The sequence below is a fragment of the Ursus americanus genome, chromosome 10, assembly GCF_024610735.1.
Source record: "Ursus americanus isolate L20-20 chromosome 10, mUrsAme1.1.p, whole genome shotgun sequence".
In the NCBI taxonomy this organism is placed as follows: domain Eukaryota; kingdom Metazoa; phylum Chordata; class Mammalia; order Carnivora; family Ursidae; genus Ursus; species Ursus americanus.
Window position 1 is genome coordinate 64,652,370 of NC_142136.1, and position 15,393 is coordinate 64,667,762.

At 34.3% G+C, this 15,393-nt stretch overlaps 1 protein-coding gene across 9 annotated transcripts in view; it reads right to left on the reverse strand.

The window, feature by feature from the left end:
* The window catches only part of NBEA (neurobeachin), a 662,067-nt gene that overhangs the window by 477,809 nt on the left and 168,865 nt on the right, over positions 1-15,393 (reverse strand). For all 9 annotated transcript variants that reach the window (XM_087865187.1, XM_045796974.2, XM_045796975.2 and 6 more), the window contains exon 18: positions 5,242-5,350. In XM_087865187.1, the coding sequence (XP_087721313.1) occupies positions 5,242-5,350 (109 nt within the window). The remainder of the gene's footprint in view (positions 1-5,241; positions 5,351-15,393) is intronic.

Sequence of the window (15,393 nt, forward strand, 5' to 3'; positions counted from 1 at the left end):
CAGAAAATAATTTAAATCATAATTTCAAAATATACAAAGAATCTGCAAAAAACGTCAATTCTGTCAAAATCAAATGAAATACTCTTCTAAAGGATCTTCCAGTCATTCTATATACTTCTAAACTCTTTACCTCTTTAGTTTCCAAATGTTGTTTATTATGGATAAAGACAAAAAAGAACCATTATCTATAATAGGAAGGATTAATTAGGAAATCCAAAAATTTATTCTGTTTGAAATACCTTCACAGTGTACATCCTTAATATACTTACATTATGAATTTAAACATTTGACTCTTTATGTCATCATTAATAAAAAAAAAAAAAAAAACTTAGAAAATAAGTAAATAAAAAAAATAATGTCTGAGCCTGGATCCTAACTTCAAAATAAAGTGTGATAAGGGAAAAATCTTTATTAAAATTGTGGCTCATTGTCATTTACCTGTGAATTTTTCTTTAAATTTCTTCCAGTAACAAAAATGACAAAAAGTTGACCAAGTGAAAAACAGAATTCTAAAACATTTTCTACTTTTTCCACTAAAATGCCAGCTCTATGAGTGCTGGATCCTTATACATCTTTTTTACTGTTATATTCCTAGCAATCAACACAGTGACTGACACAGTGCCAGTACTCAAACTTTTGTGAAATTTAAGGATGGATAACTGAATTATATATAAATATTCGATATGTGACTGGTTCACTGTGGATACCTCTATTCTTGCGTATATAAAAAATCCAATGAGACTTTATTTAATAAAGATGTAATTTTATATTGGTGATTTAATTTCCTGTTTAACTTAATATACTAAGTTCTGAATGAAACTTTTAGTTTAACCTAAGGTAAGATACAAAATCTATGGATAAACCATAAAAGTTAGTTGAGAGCCTAGTTGTACACAGCTATTTTGTAAAAGTTGGGGATGGAGAAAATAAATTAATCATGAGCCAGAGATGACCCCATCTGATTAGAAAAAGACCATGACATCCAGCAGTGGCATTTTTCTGACCTTTCTGCTCAGACTTGAGAGAAAGGAAGAAAAAGAAGAAGATAGGAAACTGACTTATTGTATATTAGGAATGTTTATCAAAAAGATATTGACTTGAAATAAAAACTAACCTATTACTAAAATGATAAATATGAGGCATAAGAACCTCTCTCCTTCACTCTCACTAAACACTTTGTTGTTAATACTAAACAGTGCCTCAGAATTTTCTGAACAAATCACTACAGACATGCACTACTAATCAGTTTGAGCTGACACATGGGACAGAAATTTTTTTGAAAACTCAAAGAATCGGAAAATGCCAAAGAACATTCAGTGGTTGACATATGCTTACAAGAAGTTTTCTCACTGACATGCCCAAAAAAGCACTGGTTTGGACCTGCAGCTGAGTGGACAAAATCCCTAAAATTCTGTTTACAAATAGATGCAAAATAACTACAGACAAGCTTGGAAAAGACTAGGCCATATTCTTCCGTGATAGAGAATAGTCAAAACTTCCTCACCCCCAAAAGAAGAAACCTTCTTATAAAGAAAACAAAACGTATCTCAAAGAATCTACAATTTTATATTGTACTTTTTAAGTCTCTATTTGAAGATCAAATAAAGATGGGGGTAATAATTGCTTTGCCTATCTAATAAAACTACTAGGAAGATCAAATAAGTAAGGCTCTATATGTGAAAAGTGTTTTGAATACTATCACATATTCAAATATGAGCTTTTTTTAAATTACCAAAACATATTTAGAAACTCAACCCAGCATGTATTTACTAAGAGCCATTTATGTGTCCACACTCTGCTACATGTTTGGAATGAGAAACATAGTTGCTAGGTAGAACTGTATTTCAAGAATCAATTACTTAATTAATACTCCAGAGACAGGCATAAATACACGCTCCTCTTAAATAATAAAACATGGTAGACTGTCATTAAGAACCTATGTGAATTTTTAAAGGGAGAGGGAAATAATGAGATATAAATAAGGAAAGATGAATATAGATGTAAACATTTTAATGAAAGGATATGATTCAAGATGGGCCATGGAGGTTTGACTGGTATTGATTAGAGATATGCATCAGAAGTAACCCCACCCCCTACGAAAACAAAATAGTACCAAAGGGACAAAACCACATATGGACATGAAATCGAAAATGTACTTAACCCTCAGAGCACATCTCAATTCACACTAGCCACATTTTAAGTGTTCCACAGCCATCTTTACATGTTATACAATGTTGTCTGATATATACTGCCAAAGGTCTAACTCACTTTGTCCTTTAATATTGTTGCTTATTTCATTATAGGCATTATCAGATTCAGAATTTTAAAGATTCACAGTGGCACAGAACTTAATTGGCCTTCTAAAAACATTGCAAAAACCTCATATTCTAAAATAGCATTACCAAAACCATAGATTTGACATAGTTCTTTATTATTTCTGTACTTGATTTTATATTTTTCTACAGTTGTAGTGATACTTATTTTGACACATTGTTTGGGGTTAAGGTAATTTCCCCAAACCAAAACAGAAAAGGAAGGTAAAAAGAGCTTTCAAACTGAAGATTATCAACCAAATGCTTCTTGCCAGGGGTGCAGGCCCCAGTTGATGCTCACAGGGGAATCAAACCCACACTGCAGGTTTTGAGGCTGTTTTCTTTTTATAGTTAAATTCCACTTACTATGTTAATGAGAATTAAGTTCAAACCTATCACATGAGTGTTAATTTTCTGCAACCAGATGCCACCATCCAAAACGGTGCAATTTTTAACTTTGGTGATCTAGAATTAGTCATCCACCATCCTGTCTGATAACATAATTTGGTTTGCTAGTAGTATTAAAGCTTACGTTGAAGACCCTTTCTACTTTTTTATGGGATCAACAGTGCTACCCAATCTTATAACTATCTTTCTTTTTTGGCTTTTTGTATACTTATGTTAATTTCTCTTTTTAGAGTATCATAATTCAGTCCATCTTTCCTATTAACCATGATTATTATTGTACTTTAAAACTATGTATTATTGCCAAATTGGTCAGAGACCTTGTAAGCTAGTTCCTTCACCTGCAACATCCAACATCCAGCATCAGGAGATCCAAACTTATCCAGACTTTCTCCAGCTAAGACACGGAATCAGCAATAGCTTGCCTTTGCAGAATATCATTAGACTAAAATCTGGATACTAAGAGAGAGCATCTAAGTATAGATAGTAAGTAAAAATGCTGCTGCACTTGCTCTTGAGCAACTTTTCAGGGAGACTAATAGAAATATATATGTGTGTATGTGTGTGTACACATAGGACATTTTCTTTAAGGTTAAGAGTACATAATGTTTTCAAATTCAACATATTATATTGTTATGCTACATTCTTATTTTAATAAAAGGTATCACTGACTACAAAAGACTTTCTGCTCTATTGACACTAATTGGTCAAAACAAGCAGAAGGTCAAAAATGTAGGCAAAAAATGATTAAAAAAACATGTACAGGAATCATTAACCAGAGGGATCAGTCTAAGAAAACCAAGATAGAAACACGGACAAGAGCTCTAATCTGATACTGCAGCAAGGTTTTGATTCAGAGGACTCTAATGTTATCCACTGCAGGCAGATACTGATTTTGTTTGCCTTATGCACATATACTATGAAATCTGCCTATTTTATGATCATTTATTAGTGGTGAGATATAGAGCAATTGTTTAATCTGTGATTCTCATTTTGTCTATTTAAAAAGGCAACAAACCCAGTTTCAGAGGGTTGTTGTAAGGATCTGAGATAATGTATATATAAAGTATTTACACCAAAGTGACTGTCACAGGAAATATGCCCCCCAAAATAGTTACTATTATTAGGGAAATATAATATCACTAATCAAGGTGCTTTGCATATGGCAGGCCTTTCTATTTGGTTCCGCTTATTCAGTTGTATAGGACAAATATTGGACAATACTAAAAAACTACCATTACTTACAAAAGCTGTGTTCTGGAGGATAAGAGATTATAAATCATGTAATTAGAGGAATGACAGACATAAAGTTGCAATATTAAGCTTAGAAATGAGAGTAGCCAAGAGTTTTTTTAATTTATCTAAAAGGCAGCCACTCTTAAATTTACTGATGATAATTTAAAACAGAAAAAAGATGAAATAAAACAGCTAGTGAAGTAATGTTACAGATCTGGGGTCAAAATATTATTCAGGATACCATCTGTTTTTGTAAACAGATAAAATACAGTTTTATTGGATAGCACACCCATTTGGTTCATATTGTCTATGGCTGCCTCTGAACCACAACTTCAGAGTTGAGTTAGTTCCACAGACACCACACAGCCTGCTGCTATAAACTGAATGTTCATGGCCCCACAAATTCCTATGTTGAAATCTAATCTCCACTGTGATGGCATTAAGAGATGTGGGGCCTTTCAGGAGGTGTGTAGGGCCACAGGGCCCTCATGAAAGAAACCTAAGAACTCCCTTGACACTTCTGTCATGTGAGGACATAGTGAAAAGATGGTTTATGAACCATGAAGTAAGTCCTCACCAGATACCAAATCTGCCACTGCCTTGATACTGGACTTGCTAGTCTCTAGAACGGTTATAAATTTTTGTTGTTTATAAGCCACCCAGTGTATAGTATTGTTACAGCCCAGACAAAATAAGACTACCCCAAAGCCTAAAATAGCTATTATCTGGACTTTTACCAGAAAAGTTTGCCCTCCCCAGCTATGATGAACATTTGCCTTACCTCATTTCAAAGAAAATACTGAGCCCAAGCTATATGGCCATCTTTTAGAAATGGTGAGAAAAAGATTTCTGAATTGAAATGATGAGATCTAAAGCTTCTTCCAGATAGTGCTTTTACAAATAATTTTTACCTACAATTTACCCCACTATCAACTCTAGGTTAATGTTGGTAATAGCAAAGGAGACAGAGATAGAAAGAATCAGTGAAGGGTGAGAGAGACAATATATAATACATAATGGGTGTGATTCATGTGAGAAAAACTCTGCACAAAGTCAATCAGCCAACCCATACTCAAAGAAAAGTCCTTGGACCAACACAAAAAGACTGGCAAATAAAGGTACATGGATATGTTTTAAAATAAAATTTTAAAATGTAAGTAGGTGTTCATTTTATTAAAAAAAATGATTACTGGCTTTTTGACTAACTGACCAACTACGATCCCAATTACACAGAAGGTTTCCACTAAATGCATTTTAAAATGTCGTCACACATTTTTTAAATTTTTACCTCATAAAGTGTGTTGTATGTGGTGACAGTCACAGTGTTTGTATGCAACATCAGCCTTTCTCCAAGAAGAGTGAAAAGACTATGAGTATGCATAATTTCCACTTTTCTCCTGGAGAAGAAGGGGGGAAAAACAAAATACTATGAAATACATTGGATTTTCTAATCACATAACTTTGGGATAAGAAAGTACAATCCATCAGGCAGATACAGAATCATACAGGTAATTATTTTTACTAACTTCCATCTACAAAAAAAAATAACAGTTTATACCACAGCTATCTTCTAAAGTTACAAAAATACTATTTAAACATTTTTAAATAAAATGTTAAATATACAAATTATAAATTATATGAATGTTGACAGCTATTATTTTCAAATTTCTTATTAACTATTTAGGAGTTATTTTTATTAGGTTAAAACTACTGGTTTCCCCTAACAGAGAACACAGAATTTTTAAATCCTTTCTAAATTTAAAGTCTATAAAATAATCTATGATAAACTTTAATATCAAGAATTTAAAATTATGGCTAAAAGTGAGTACTCCAGTTTGATGTTGGGATTACACAGCAAAATAATTCAACAGAAGTAAAGGGTACTCATTATTGCTTGTATTTGTGGTCTGCCATTGGATTTAAAACCAAACAAAGAGAAAAAACACCAAAAAACTTTCTTACTTATTATTGGCCCATTTAACTGTGTCCCCCCAGTTCCAACCGCCCCCCCCAAATCCATAAACAGGAGAGAAGGCTCTACTCAAGGCTTTCTGCAACACTTCGCTCTAGCTCAGGGAATTGCTATATGCCTCTCATTTGTGTCACTCTTAGAATTCAAGATCTGATCTTCTTGGTTCTCAACCCAAGATATTTCATTTATTATCTTGATTTTCTATGGTTCCCTGTTGAGCTCTCACAACTATGATATAAACTGACTAGTATTCACCAATCCTTATTCCTTTCTTCCTGAGTCCACAGCTATACTATTAATTCTAGCCTCTCTTACAGCCAGGTGTGACCATTTAACGGAGTTTTTGCCAGTGAAATGTGAGCAGGAAAGTCATGGGCCATTTTCAGGCCTGGTCAACAGAAGAGCACTCATGCATGTCTTCCATGCTCTTTCCCCAAGGCAGAAACACAGGAGCCACATGATGAAGACAGGGAGGCACAAGAAGGAAGCAGTAGCCTGGGTCTCTAAATCACAGCTTGCAAGAAAATTGCCTGCTGAGGAACACCCATTTAGATTTTCAGTGAACATGAAAGAAGCTACTAGTTTGATAAGTAACTAAAATGTCACTGTTTGTCTGTTACAGCAGCCATTGTTTTCTTAATACAAAAATCACATAATGAACCATTTATCTGGATACCACTCACCTGGAAATCCTCCAGGCTCCACACTGCACAACAAAAGACACAGGGCAGGTGTCTCCCACACCTAATCCTCCTCAGTCCAGGGAGGGAAACAGCAAAATAACCTAAACCCAAAGCTGAGGCATTTGTCTTGTGGCTGTGTTTGCAAAACACTTAACAAATAAGACTTAAAAAGTCAACTGGTCATTAAAAAATAAACCGGACTAATGGATACTACGGGATTATAGATGGGAACACTTTAAGTCTCTTCCAATTCAAGCTACACCCAAGGCAAGCAGGACTGAAATTTTCATTTGCTCCTAATCAAGAAAGAAAGAAAGAAAAAAAAAAAAAAAGCCAAAGTGTATCCCTTAATATATCTCTCTGGTATATGAAACTGGTAAAAGTATCCCCTGCATATACCAGAGAGAAGATGGGTCAGCTTCCTCCTTCAGTTTGCTTTAAAACAACATTTACCAATAAATTTTGCTGCACAGCAGTCAAGACATAGCCAAAAATGCCATCCATTATCTCAGGCACAGCGTGGGTGTGCTATGAATCTAATGACTGTTTCCCACAGAATCCCTAATGAAAAACCCAACTCCATGCATTCAGCTCTGAAAGGCCTCAATAGGGCATATATGAGAGAAACTAATATCTTGACCCTACTTAACTTTAAGACCTAAACAGAATTTAGGCTTTTAGTGCCTGTTTACACACCTTTGAATTTTATAGATTTCTGTCCACTTGGATTAAGAATGTAATCTTTTTAAAAAAGGTAACCTTGTAATCTCATACAAATTACACATTTATTAGCTTATTAGACATTCCAATGAAAACAGACTCCAATTTTGTTCTTCACAAAACAAACCAGCTTTTCTTCTGGATGGTCAAAAAATATTTCTTGTAACAAACTCAGACCATATGGTGGAAGAAGAAAAAGGTAAAAGAGACCCATAATCCCATAACCCACAGAAAATCATTATAAAGTATCAGTTTATGTTCTTCTAGATGAATTACTATGCATATAAATATAAATGACAAATATAGATGGTATCAATGCAATGAAAATAATTCTACATAAGGTAATTTATAGCTTTTTTCCTGTAAATCAACAATATATTCTATATTGAATATTCAGTCATTAAATATAGTAAGTATGCAGCATAATATATCCACTCACTATTGTTGGCATGTATGCTATTCCCAATTTTTTTTTCTACCATCAACAAAATTTTGCCCTTGTAGGTAAATCTTTGAGTATATCCATGACTATCTGCTTAGAATAAATTCTTGTAACTGAAATGATAGGGGTTAAAAACTTACATTTAATTTTATGAGACTTTGCAATTTATGTCCTCCAAAAATATGTACATTCATACTTCCACCATCAAAATGTAAACACATTCTACCATCAGCTTCACTCACCAACGTAAACATAAAATTCATTTTATAAGTATATAATTTAGTAATTTCTTAAAAACTTTAGAGTGATATAATCATCAATCTCCTGTTTTGATTATTTTCATTACCCTAAAAAGTTCCCTTGTGCCCAATCGTAGTCAATCCCCACTCCTATCTCTGCCCCAATGTAATCACTAATCTGCATTCTGGATATATCATATAAATGTAATCATTTAATATGTGGTCTTCTGCATCACGCCTCTTTCATTTACCACAATGATTTTTAGGACTCGTTAATGTCACAGTATGCATCAGTAGTTTGTTTCCTTTTAATTGTGCACTAGTATTTCATTGTATGAACATATACTTTATCCATTCACCATTTGAGGTAATTTTGGATTATTTCCAGTTCTGAACTATCATGGATAATGGTATTAAGAATGTCCATGCACATGTACAGGTGGGAACATATGGCGTCATTTCTCTTGAGTAGATACCCAGGCATGGAAATGCCAGGGTTTGAGATAAGTGTTACATTTTTTAAGAAATTAGAAAACTCTTCTGGAACATGGCTGGAGTATTTTACATTCCTCTCACCAATGCATGAGAATTCAGGAAGTTGTTATATGTTCTGGTTATATGTTATATGTTATGGTCTTATTCAAATCAAACCATTTTCTATTTTTCTTTGTGATTCTTTTTTGACCTACGGGTGTTTAGAAATGTGTTGTTTACTTTCCAAATATCAAGCAATTTATCAAATCTCTTTCTGCTGTTGATTTCTAATTAAATTTTGTTGTGGTCAAAGAAAATATTTTGTTTGATCTCAATTCTTTTAAATTTATTGAAACTTGTCTTATGTTTTATAGTCTAGACCATAATATATTCTATACTTGAAAACAATTTGCCAACTTTAGGTGGACTGTTCTATGAATGTCAATAAATTGTTCAATTATGATCTTGAACAGGAAGGGTAAAAGCAGGCTTTCATTAATTACTAGTTATTTAAAGGGAATGCTTCTAATATTTTACTACTAAATAGAACTACAGTAAATTTCCAGTAGATTACCTTATCAGGTTAAAGAAATCTGTTCCTGCTTTCCTGAGAATTCTTATGATGAATGGGTACTGAATTTTACCCAAATTTTTTATATCCATGAGTGTAATTACATAGCTATTCTTTAATGCATTAATAAAGAGATCATATTAAAGGATATTCTGATGTTAAACTATCCTTACATTCAGCAAAAAATTAAACGTAGGGGAAAAACTTTTTCTTTTTTTAATATTAATATTTATGGCTAGGGGTGGCACAGTGGTCCAGTCAGTTAAGCGTCCAGTTCTTGATTTTGGCTCAGATCATGATCTCAGGGTTTTGAGATGGAGCCCTGCATTGGGCTCCAGGCTCAGCGGGGAGTCTGCCTGAAATTCTCTCCTTCTCCCCCTGCTCCTCCCCTCGCTTGTGCATGTGCTTTCTTTTTTTAAAAACAATAAAAAATTAAATTAAATTAAATTAAAAAATATTTATGGCTGTAAGTTGTCTCCACTACCACTTAGGCCAACTCTCTGAATTGTTAAATGTACAAAATTTTCAATATTTTTTATTCTAAGCATTTTGTGATGTGTATAATTTCTTGTTATGAGTTATTTAAAATATGTGCATTTCTATTGCCTTAGTTTGATTTTTATCATTGATTTCTTGCATAATTGCACTATGGGTGAGAAATCATCTTTATGACAATAATTTATTTAAATTTTTGGGCAATTTTAAGGATTCGATTGACAATTTTTACAATTTTGTGTGTGTTTGAGAAGAATGCATATATGAACCAAGCCACTGGATTTTCTGTTCAAATTTATACTGTGAAGTTGTTTTGTGATTGCTCTTTCAAAAAGAATATGTTAAAATCTCTAAGCCACTTTGATTTCTATTTCAAATTTAGTCAGTTTTGCTTTCTATACCTCCCCTATGCTGTTATGTATAAATGCATTTGAAATTGTTTTATTTACCTGGTGAACTGTACTTTTTCCCTCACATGGTACCCCTCTCTAGCTTTGTTAACTTTTTTGTGTTAAAGCTTATGTTGGTTTATTTAAATACCGATCTACCAATTTTTATCATTTAGCTTTAAAAATAATACTTTTACCTTCTTAAAAAATAACAAAACAAGATACAGAAAAGTTTCACATTTAACTTATACCATCATTCACATTTCCCACCCCCAACATACAGGTAAACATTTTTCCTTGTTTCTTATTTCCCTGTCAGTTTATCCACCACAAACACTCTTTTAAAAAAATAGATATTTTAAGGGTAGTTTTAGGTGTACGGCAAAATTGAGCATAAAGTACAGGGAGCTCCCATGTATCCCCTAGCCCCTTATAAGCCATGTACTCGTAGCTTCCTCTAACTACCAACATTCACCCACAGAGTGATACATTTGTTATAACTGCCTGTCAACTTGCTTCAACTCCCAGTTTTATTGAGATATGATTAACATATAATATTGCAGTAGTTTAAGGTGTACAACATAATGATTTGATATAGGTATAAACTGCAAAATGATTACCACTATAAGGTGAGTTAACATCTATCAACCATACAGGTGATGTTTTTCCTGTGATGAGAACTTGAAGATCTACTCTCTCAGAAACTTCCAAATATACAATATTATTAACTATAGTCCCCATGCTGTACATTATATCCCCAGAACTTATCTGTCTTATAACTGTACCTTTTGACCACATTCACCCATTCCCCATGTTCCCTACTTGCCACCTCTATGTTCTGTTTTATGAGTTTGATTTCTCTAGTTTCTACAAATGAGATCATACAGTATTTTTTCTCTGACTTATTTTGCTCAACGTAATGTCCTCAGGATCCACCCATGTAGGTTGTTTCCATGTCTTGGCTATTTGTAAATAATGTTGAAATGCATATCTCTTTGAGATAATGCTTTTGCTTCCTTTGGATATCTACCCAGAAGAATAATGGCTGGATCATACAGTAGTTCTATTTTTATTTTGTGAGGACACTCCATTCTGTTTTCCATAGTGGCTGCAACTACTTTATATTCATACCAACAGCGCACAAAATTCCCTTTCTCTCCATATCCTTACCAACATTTGTTATCTCTTGTATTTTCAATGACAGCCACCTGAAAGGTGTGAGATGATATCTATCTACTGTGGTTTTGATTTGCACATTCCTGATGATTAGTGATGCTAAGCACCTTTTCATTCACCTATTGGCCATTTGTATGTCTTTTTTGGAAATTCAGATCTTCTCCCCAAGATTTTTAAATCAGATTATTTATTTTCATCTGAGTTTCATGAATTTTTAAAATCTTTTGTGTATTAACCTTTCATCAGATATGTAACTTGAAAATATTTCCTTCCATTCTGTAGGCTGCCTTTTCATTTATTGATGATTTTCTTTGCTGTACAGGAACTTTTTAGTTTGATATACTCTTGGTTATTTATTTTTGCTTTTGTTGCTTTTGCTTTGGATGTCAAATCCAAAAACTCACTGCTAAGACCAATGTCTCAGAGCTTACTGCTGTGTTTTCTTCTAGGACTGTTGTGGTTTCAAGTCTTACATTCAAGTCTTTAATCCCTTTTGAAATGATTTTGCATATAATGTAAAATAGGAGTCCAATTTCGTTCTTTTGCTTTTGGCTGTCCAATTCTGCCAATACCATTTATTGAAGAGACCGTCCTTTCCCCATTATAGATTCTCCGCTTCTCTGTCATAAATTAATTGACCATATATATGTGGGTTTATTTCTGGATTCTCTACTCTGTTCCTTAAATCCACATCTGTTTTTAAGCCAGAGCCATACTGTTTGATTACTATAGCTTTGTAACACAGTTTGACTCTCTTCTTCCCCTTTGTTCATTTGTTTTGTCGCTTAAATTCCACATATGAGTGAAATCATACATTTGTCTTTCTCCAACTGACTTATTTCACTTAGCATAACACTGTCTAGCTCCATTCATGTCATTGCAAATGACAAGATTTTATTCTTTTTTATGGTTGAATAATATTCCATTGGACATATGTGTGTGTGTGTGTGCGTGTGTGCGTGCGTGCGTGCCATTCATCCGTTGATGGACACTTGGGCTCTTCCCTCAAGCTTACTTCAGTCCCAGTGAGGCAGGCCTATCCCTCAGAGGACCAGCACAAACGGCTGTCCACATCACATCTCCTGATCAGTGAGTTCTGCAGAGCCTCAGTTCTGGTGGAGTTTGTGTCAGGTCTCATTTTACAATCAAACCAGGGCACAGCTAGTTAAAATTCACCACATTCTGGCCAGAGACCAAACACCGCCCACAGCAGGCAAGGGGAGCCTCTGCAGATTACTAGCCTGAAGGATAGAGCAGTCAAGACACAACAACAGAGAGCAAGTAGCACACACCAAAGACATCCCCTGAAGCATCAGGACCTGGGCACTATATGACCCCTTCTTCATAAGAGGGTATGCTTTGGGTAACTTGAGGTCCTTTGTGGTTGCATAAATTTTAGGATTATTTGTTGTATTTCTGTGAAAGATGCCATTGGAATTTTGATAAGGATTGAACTGAATCTGTAGGTAGCTTTGGGTAGTATGGACATCTTAACAATATCAATTCTTCCAATTTGTTTTCACAGAATACCTTCCTATTTCCTAATCAATTTTTTCATCAATGTTTTACAGCTTTCAGTTTACAAATCTTTTATCTCCCTGGTTAAATTTATTCCTGGATATTTTATTCTATGAAAACTTTCTTTTTTCATCTCTTAACCTCCTATCTTATTTGTCATCTTTGTCTCTTGATGCTACATTCTGCATAATTTCTTAAATTCTATCTTCCAGCTCACCAATTCTTAAGTTTTAGTTCGTTTTTTTAAGTAGGCTCCACACTTGGTGTGGAGCCCAACATGGGGCCTGAACTCGTGACCCTGAGATCAAGAGTCAGACACCCAACTGACTGAGTTACCCAGGCACCCCACCAATTCTTAACTTTTATCTAACCTGTTTAACATGGCCATAGAGTTGTTAAATTTAATTACTGCCTCTTCATTTCCAAAAGTTACTTTTGATTACTTTTTAAAGCTGCATGGTTTAATATTATCTTGTTTTTAAAGAATTATTTCTTCTATTATGCTTAATTTTTATTTTTGGCATATGAGAATTTACCTACTTTTGTGTGCTCAGCTATACGACTGAAAGAATTTTTGTTGTATTTATCCAAAACTAATATTTAGTAGTATAAAGTGTTTCAGGATATCCTGTTATACCCATTATTTTTCTCCTCCAAGAATTCTTATTATTCATATTTAGTCTCCTATTATGTATATCTTTGTCTTCTCTTTCACTTTATGTTTTTGGTCCATGCTTTGGGAACTTCCAGTCCACTAATTTGGATAAACTGGAAAACAAATCATGAGCTAACAAGGCAGATTATCATTTTTGGTGCTCTACATGAAACTCAATTGCTCTTTCTAAAAATAAAATTCAAAGGTTTCATCACAGCCTCCACCACTATTCCCTTTCAGTGAGTACATAGTTTGATGATTCTCTCTTATCTTCTATCTCTAACTACTAGCTTTAACGAGTTGTTATTTTTCATTTTTACACAGTTAAAGTCAGATCTCACTGCAGTGATTTTTACGCGATGGAATCCCTGCAGGTGTTGTAAGGCAGAAGAGCTTCTAAGTATACTGATCTGTAGTACAAAGCTTAGCTTGCTGTAAGTCCTGAGCCAGCATGGTGGCACTCCAATATTCCCATACTCCCACAAGTTCAAGGACAGGGAAGATTCATTCCATCAATTCAGGCACCTCTTAGCCTTCTGCTGGTCACTTACATAGAAGTCAATGTTAACATTTCTCAGGAGGGAGGTGGGTGCAGAGGAGAGAGAATAAGAGGCAGAGATCTTTCAGAGCAAAGCGATCCCTCAAGATTTGCTGCTTTTTAGTCATTTCCTTAGGCTTTTAACATAGTTCTTCAGCTGCTTGTGATTCCCATGAGAGAAAAAACCCAGCACCAGTTACCTTATTTTTCTCTGTTCCTACCCCAGGTACACAGGAACCAACATTTGCTTGAAAAAAGCCAAATAGCTTAGAGTTCAGAAGAGATGGGAAGGAAACTTCTTTCCAATTCTCATACTCCCAGAACCTACATCACTACTTTTTGTTAACAGACAACAGATTCTGCAAGAAAAACTGGACTAATTTAACTAGTCCAAAAAGAAATAAACCATTAGATTAAACGACTGCCAATATATAACAGGCCAACACTATAGACAGCAAGGTGATCTATTTACAGTGCGAATAAATGGAGAATTCACCCAGAAGTTACAGGGCTTGAAGTTAAGACATCAGACAAATACATTTGGTTGAGAATTTTTATTTCCACAGTGAACATTCAATAATATGTGTTTTAAATTTTGTACAACCTAAAATTATCATAACCATATTACAGTACAGCCATTTAGGCATTTTGATCATCTATCTGAATCATTTGTTAGATTCTGTTCTGAAGATAATCATAATCAGACCATTTCCATGAAAGAACAGTTTGGCTTTCTCCACAAGCATACATCCAAGTTAGGTTTTTCAAATTTTTTTAGGAAGGGGGGTAGAGGGAGAGAGAGAATCTTAAGCAGACTCCCCACTGAGCACAGAGCCTGGTGTGGGGCTTGATTTCATGACCCTGATATCATGACCTAAGCAGAAATAAAGAGTTGGGATGCTTAACCAACTGAGCCACCCAGGCGCCCCAAGTTTCTCACTTTTATGTAGCTTTTTATTTTGGAAATTTTTAAGATTTACAGAAAAGTTAAAAAGATAGTACACAGAGTTCTCATATATTATTCACCCAGCTTCCCCATATGTTAATATCTTATTTCATCATGATATATATATCAAAATTAAGAAATCAACACAGGTACAATATTATTAACTATATTATGGACTTTTTATTCATGTTTTACCAGTTTTCCCTAATGTCCTTTTTCTGCTCAGGATCCAATCCAGAATACTACCTCGAATTTAGTCATCATATCTCCTTAAACTCCTCTGATCTGTAGCAGTTTCCCATTCCTTTTCATGCCCTTTAACAGTTTTGAAAAGTATTGGTCAAGTGTTTTACAGAATATCCCTCAATTTGGGAATGTATGATGCTTTCTCTAGACTAGACTTGGGTTAATTTTTAGAATAATACCGCAGAGATGAAGTGCCTTTCTCATCACATCATATCAGGAAATACACGGTATCAAGATGATGTATGATTGTTGATGTTAGCCTTAATCAATAGTGAAAATCACTGCCAGGTTTCACTATCCTTTGGAAGCAAGTCAGTAAGTCCATCTCACACTCAAGGAGAGAAGATTTAAGTTCTACCCTCAGGAGGGAAGAGTA